The 6,743-nt window shown below is 37.7% G+C and overlaps 1 protein-coding gene across 1 annotated transcript in view; it reads right to left on the bottom strand.

Annotated features, from left to right (window-relative positions):
* Nucleotides 1–3,419, bottom strand: part of MMUT (methylmalonyl-CoA mutase) — a 51,014-nt gene extending 47,595 nt beyond the window's left edge. Inside the window, exons 1-2 of the mRNA XM_007936160.2 lie at nucleotides 2,996–3,419; nucleotides 1,299–1,666 (exon numbers count right to left, since the gene is read on the bottom strand). Of these exons, the coding sequence (XP_007934351.1) occupies nucleotides 1,299–1,666; nucleotides 2,996–3,380 (753 nt within the window). The 5' untranslated portion in view covers nucleotides 3,381–3,419. The remainder of the gene's footprint in view (nucleotides 1–1,298; nucleotides 1,667–2,995) is intronic.
* Nucleotides 3,420–6,743: the final 3,324 nt, after the last annotated feature.

Raw genomic sequence — 6,743 nt, 5'->3', positions numbered from 1 at the left:
GAAGGTTGGGCAATCCTATTTCTGTAGTGATACTGCCTCGGAAACCCAAGGAGGGGTCGCTATGAGTCGGGTTTGACTCGACGGCACATAACAACAACAACAACATATACTGCTAAATCCTCCTGCATATATGTTCTTGAAATATAAAAAAGTGATAGGAATATGCACTGCCTATTAGAGATTACAATTCATTTGGAAAGATGAGGTAAATCTAGGAAAAGACAAAAAAAATTGCAAAGTGCCAAGGGTAATATCAAATGAGGAGTGTAGGCGATACTTGCAAGAATTCTGAGATAATAATAATCACAAGAGGTGAAAAAGATACAAAAGGTTTGGTGGAGAAGGAGAAATCTGCCCTGTATCATGAAATAATGGTTTAATTTTCAGGTAGGTAAGGAGAAAGAAGGTAAAGTAGAGGGTCAGCAAAAAAGTGGAAGACCTCAACAACACGAATTCACACAGTGGCTGCAATAATGGGCTCAAACATAATAACGATTGTGAGGATGGTGCAGGACCAGGCAGTGTTCATTCTGTTGGACACAAGGTCTCTACAGATCAGAACTGACTCGACAGCACCTAACAACAACAACAAGGAGAAGGAAGAAGTGTAGATGAGAGCAAAATACATATTTATATGAAATGCTCAGAGGAAAAGGACAAAATTATGTTTCCCTATACTGCTACTTCTATAGGAATACTCTTAGTTTCTTTCCAACCACTCTGATTAGGGAAGATTAATCTAATTCAGGGCAAGAAATATAGTTGTATATTTATGTGATAGCTTCCAATCCAGCTTTTAGCAGAAATTAGGCTGATATTTTGACCACCATCTGTCTTACAGCATTATTTACTTCACAACCGAATTTGAATTCTGAATGGATATGAAGTAAAAATTATGAGTTCTCCCTCAGAGAATACACATTTTAATAATACAAATACAGTAAATGTCTATTTCCCAGATACCTACAGGTAATGATAGACCATAAAATTGTTGTTGTTGTTGTTGTTACGTGCCATCGAGTTGGAACCGACTCATAGCAACCCCTCCTTGGGTTTCCGAGGCAGTATCACTACAGAAGTAGATTGCCCCATCTTCCTTCCAAGGAGTGGCTGGTGGGTTTGAACCGCCAGCCTATTAGTAAGTTAAGAAAAAAAAAAAATCTAGCAACAAAAGCACTATTTTGAACTATATCTATTACTCAGACTCAGTTACCAACTTCAGATTAGGTTATAACATTTTGTAAAACTTATTACATTCAAAGAATTATAGCAGAACCTATAACAACCAAAAAGGATACCTTTGCTGTGTATTGGAAGATGTCAGCAATAATTTTCATAGATGGTTCTGGAGGAAAAATGTAAGTATTTCTGACCATGAACTCCTTAAGTATATCATTTTGGATTGTACCAGTAAGTTTCTCTTTAGGTACACCTTGCTCTTCTCCAGTTACTATAAAATTTGCAAGAACTGGAATAACTGCTCCATTCATAGTCATGGAAACTGACATTTTTTCTAAAGGAATTCCATCAAAAAGAATTTTGGTATCTTCCACAGTGTCAATAGCAACTCCAGCCATTCCAACATCACCACGAACTCGGGGGTTGTCTGAATCATAGCCTCGATGAGTTGCCAGATCAAAGGCAACTGACAATCCTTGTTGACCAGCTAAATATATAAAGAAAAATAATGTAGGATTAAAGACTCTGGCATCAAAATAAACTGATTTACTTGAACACTGCTAAAAATATTAGTTTGTCTCATCATAGTATACTTTTATAACAAACATTATTTTCATGCTCGTGCATGTCAAAACAAATTTAAATAAAGATGCCTCATTTTCTAAGACAGTGAGCCATCTCCATGTGTTCAAATACACAAATTGAGTTCCACACCACACTATAAGAATGAGGGGAATAAAACATTTCACTTATCTCACATCTATCTAAGACAATTTACCGTAACACTTTTTGATAGAAATTTTTCTAAAATTTATGTTTATATGTAATAAACAATTTAACATCTATATATACTTATTTATCTGTTCTTTTATCTAATGGCAGTCACAGGATGTTTCATCCACTTAAATACTCTTAGAAACATTAATTATGAAAACCATACAAAATTTGTAAATAACTAAAGATAAAATTCATTGCTCCCGAGTTGATTCCAACTCATGAAGACACTACAGGACAGAGCAGAAGTGCCCCGGAGGGTTTCCAAGGCTGTAATCTTTATGGAGGGAGCTCTGGTAGCATAGTGCCTAAGGCACTTGACTGCTAACCAGAAGGCTGGCGGTTCAAACCCACCAGCCACTCCTCGGAAGGAAGATGGGGCAATCTACTTTCGTAGTGATACTGCCTCGGAAACCCAAAGTGGGGTCACTATGAGTTGGGTCCGACTCGATGGCACATAACATAACAACTAACAATCTTTATGGAAGCAGACTGCCGCATCTTTCTCCCAATGTACTACAGTAAATAAAGTGCATTAAATATGCTATATAAAGTTACACATCCTCATGTTTAGCATTCAAAAATATGATTACTGACCAGAAAGAACAGTGAATATAATTTTCAGAGAATAAGTACCACATTGCACTGAATACATTTGTACATTATTTATTACTTGCTTTGTGCAGCACTTAAACAATTTTCCCTTATCCTGATAATTTTAATTAAAAGCTTTTCAAAGGTAAAGTCAAATTTCTCTTTTTCTTTATATAACTTCACCTCACTCAATTTCTTCCATATAGTGTGCGTGTAATTGTTGCTGACTTTCAAGACTTACAGATTTGGGCTCACCTATCTCTTTGAAAACGGAAGTTGAAAAACATCCGGTTTTTTTAGTGTAATTTTTACTACAGAATTACAAAACAAATACCATCTTCAGAGATTAACCAAGCTCCCCTCAAAAAAAAAAAAAATAATAAGCCAAGAATAGAAGGTATGTGTTTGATTATATATTATGTCATTATGTCTCACATTAGACTCTCACCCTTAATATTATCCTTGTAGAACTTATTGCTTTCTTCCACAGTACTAAAGCCAGCATATTGACGAATTGTCCAGGGCCTAAATGTATACATGGTGGGATATGGTCCACGTGTGAATGGCTTCACTCCTGGAAGTTCCTCAGGTAAGTTCTGCGTATCCCTCCTGGAATACAAGGGCTTGATGGATATCCCTTCTGGGGTGTGCCATATTAAATCTTCTGGGTTTTTGCCTTTTAGCTGCTTTTCAGCCAGGGCAGCCCATTCCGGGTGAAGCGGTTGTTGCTGGTGTAGAAGTCTCTGCCATGAAAGCCTGGGGCCTGGGGATACTCTCAGGTGCTTTAGGTGATGGGGTGAAAGTAAAAAAAGTCGGGTCTTAGCCGTCAACATGATGGAGCATGGAAAACACCCAAAAGGAGCAAGATCTGATCTGGAAAAATAAGCACAGAGTACACACATTTAGAGGGAAGGAAAAATAAAGGCTACTAGTTAGAAGGGAGGGAGCTCTGGTAGCATAGTGGCTAAGACACTTGCCTGCTAACCAGATGGCTGGCGGTTCAAACCCACCAGCCACTCCTCGGAAGGAAGGTTGGGCAATCCTACTTCCGTAGTGATACTGCCTCGGAAACCCAAGGAGGGGTCGCTATGAGTCGGGGCCGACTCTACGGCACATAACAACAACAACAACAACAGTTAGAAGGGAAAGAAAAAGGAAAAGGGTATATTAATACAACTTCATCTCTCTCTTCTGCCTCCTAAATGTGACATTTTTTTAACTTTGGCCCCGCCTTTCCATAGCTACTATCATTGTTCTAGTTCCAGTCTTCTTCACTAATAGCCTCTTAGCTGGTCTTACCACTCTTCTAGCCTCTCTACACTGACATTAATGAAAATCTGATCATCTCAACACAATCCCCTCAAATTTTTTAAAGGCTTTGCAACATGTAAAGGATACAGTATAGCCTCTTAATTGTTTTTTCACTGACATTTTCACTTTATGACAGGTACTGTACAGAGTGCTGGAGAAAAAGTGGTGATCAAGACAAACAGGCATTCAAGGCCTCCATGCCTTGGCCTCTGCTTACTTCTCAAACTCTTCTCTGCATTTGTCCCTATATATTTTCCATTCTAGAAATACTGAATTATCTATACCAAAAAAAAAAAAAAAAAAAAACACCTAACCTAGCCCACTGCTGTTGTGTCGATTCTTAGCAGCCCTATAAAACAGGGCTTTCATCTTTATAGAAACAAACTGCCATATTTTTCTCCCACGGAGTGGCTGGTTTGTACAACCAACCTTTTGGTTAACAGCTGTGTGCTTTAACCAGTGCACCATGAGGGCTCCTAAATTACCCATACCAACCAAGCAACCAACCCCACTGCCATCAAGCTGGTCCCACTATGGGTTGGAATGACCTATAGTGCTCCACCAATGCCAGTTCTGTGAATTTGCTCTTGCTGTTCTGTCTGCCTAAAATGTTCTTTGGCTAATTCAGCTCAAGCATCTTCTCCAATACACAGGGTTGTGTGCCAGGCACTCTTATCAAGACTTCACAATGTTAATCCTCAGCACACCACCAGATATGGGTTATTATTATCATTCCCATTTTACAGAAGGAGAAATTGAGACAGAACAGCCAGGATTTAAACCATGGCAGCCTGATTCCAAAATCCTTACATTTAACTATTATGCTCATAGCCTGTTATGAACCCCGTCCGGGATAAATGGCCTCTTCAGAATCCACAGCAATTCCCCTTGTTTATAATTATCATTTCCTACTCTATATTAGGACAAACTGTTTTTTATATTTTTATTATATACTTAAACTTTATATACATATATTTTACATACAATAAAAATAGTATTTATTTTCTTTATTATGCAAGACATAAACTGCTGGTGGGATTAAATACTACTTTAACTACTTTGGAAAACAAACTGGCACTATGTATGAAGAATCTCAGAAATGTTTAGTAACATCATTCCTGGGAAACCTACTATAACACATAAACAACATAAATGTTCCTTATAGTTTTATGTATTATACAGAAAACCTCAGATCAATCATAAATATCTAACATAAGAATGAGCAAGTGAATGACATCACATGCAAATGCTGTAATTTTATGTGACTATTATAATTTGATTCAAAACTGGTATTTTATTTTATTTTTTACCTGTTTAAGAAACAAAACAAATCACTGATGTTTGAGGTTAGAGGAGTGGCAATTTATGATGGTTAGTACTGGAAGGGGGCATGAGAGGGACATCTGGAGTGAAGGTTCTGAGCTGAACACTGATTACATAAATATATTCAGTTTGGGGAAACGCATGAAACTGTATACTTATGACATGTGCCCTCATTTGTTAAGTATATCACTTTTAAGTAAAAAGTTTAAAACGTTATGAGTAGTATCTTTTAAAAGGAAAAAGGCTCAAAAAGTGTTAAGAATCAGGATACAATATTATTTATGCAACTTGTTCAACCAGGTAAAAAATGCATAGAACAAAGTCTAAAAATAAGTACAACAAAAACAATTTGCGTCATTTTCTTAAAGATATTATGAATTTTATTCTGATTAATCCATGGGGTCCTTGTCATCCATCTTCTTGCAAGCCATACACTACATTTACTAGCTTAAAAAGTGGATGAGAAAAATAATGACATTAAAATCCAACAATCGGGTTAGTAATGATGTAAAAGATAATCTGAAACTAGAGTGTAGACAAGAAATACCACACCCATTTCACACAAAATACTCATGAAGTTTTCCTAAACTGGACAAACGATAGGAAAGAGTCCCAAATAACAATGATTTCCTGGAAACAAACATTACTTTTAGGAAAGAATACAGCTACTGCTGGCAGCCACAGGACTTCTGAGTTTTCTCAGAAGATCCAACAAGAAAGACATCAAGCAAAGAACCAACATGAAAGGCAAATATAGGTTACTGGTGGTTAAAACATGTTAAAGAATAATAATGACGCCCACCCTCATGCCTCCAAAAACATCCCTAAGAGAAAACACCTATAGTTTTAAACCAAATTATCTGTCAGGCTTTGACCGTTTACGTATGTTTCCATACAAACACTTCAAGAGAGTTCAGTCCCCTCTGATGTTCAACAAATTTGAGTTAGGGACAGCAACGCAAAGCATGTAAAGTAAATATCAGCATTAATAAATCGTTAAATATAGGATATACTGGGAGAACATAATCAAGTAGTTTAAAATTTTATATACACAGAGAGAAGCTCCAGTGGTTCAAGGTTCTGAGTTCTGAAAAAATCTGTCTCCTGCACAAAACTGAGAACAAGTCAGTAATTCACATTTTCATGTCAATGTAAATGTCTTTTCTATTCCACCTCTCTCCCTCACCCCTGCCTACAGACAGAAAGTTGACTCAACTGTGTTGTCAACTGTTGATTAAAATTTGCAGCAGACTGGAGGGCTGCCAGTGAGGTCTGGGCACTCCTCTTGCATTGTACAAGTGTCCCTTGCTATGCAGAATGCTTCGGGGTGCTTGAGCAGCAAGGGAAAATGACGACACTGAGCCTGACATGGTAAAAGCAACAGCTTTCCAGCTCCACCTCCGAGCTCCCAAGGACCTAGCCCGGGAAGATAGGTCAGTCGAAGTAACAATCTAAACGTGAGAAGTTAAGACTACAGCGAGATCTCGTCACACTAGGAAGGTACAGGAGGAGGCTGGGGATAGAAAAGGAGCAGAGAATTAGAGCAGTAGGGTAGGAGGAAG

Source organism: Orycteropus afer, unplaced genomic scaffold, assembly GCF_000298275.1.
Source record: "Orycteropus afer afer isolate SDZICR_OR568_19922 unplaced genomic scaffold, OryAfe1.0 scaffold00034, whole genome shotgun sequence".
Classification (NCBI taxonomy): Eukaryota; Metazoa; Chordata; class Mammalia; order Tubulidentata; family Orycteropodidae; genus Orycteropus; species Orycteropus afer.
This window is presented reverse-complemented; position numbering and strand designations above follow the sequence as displayed.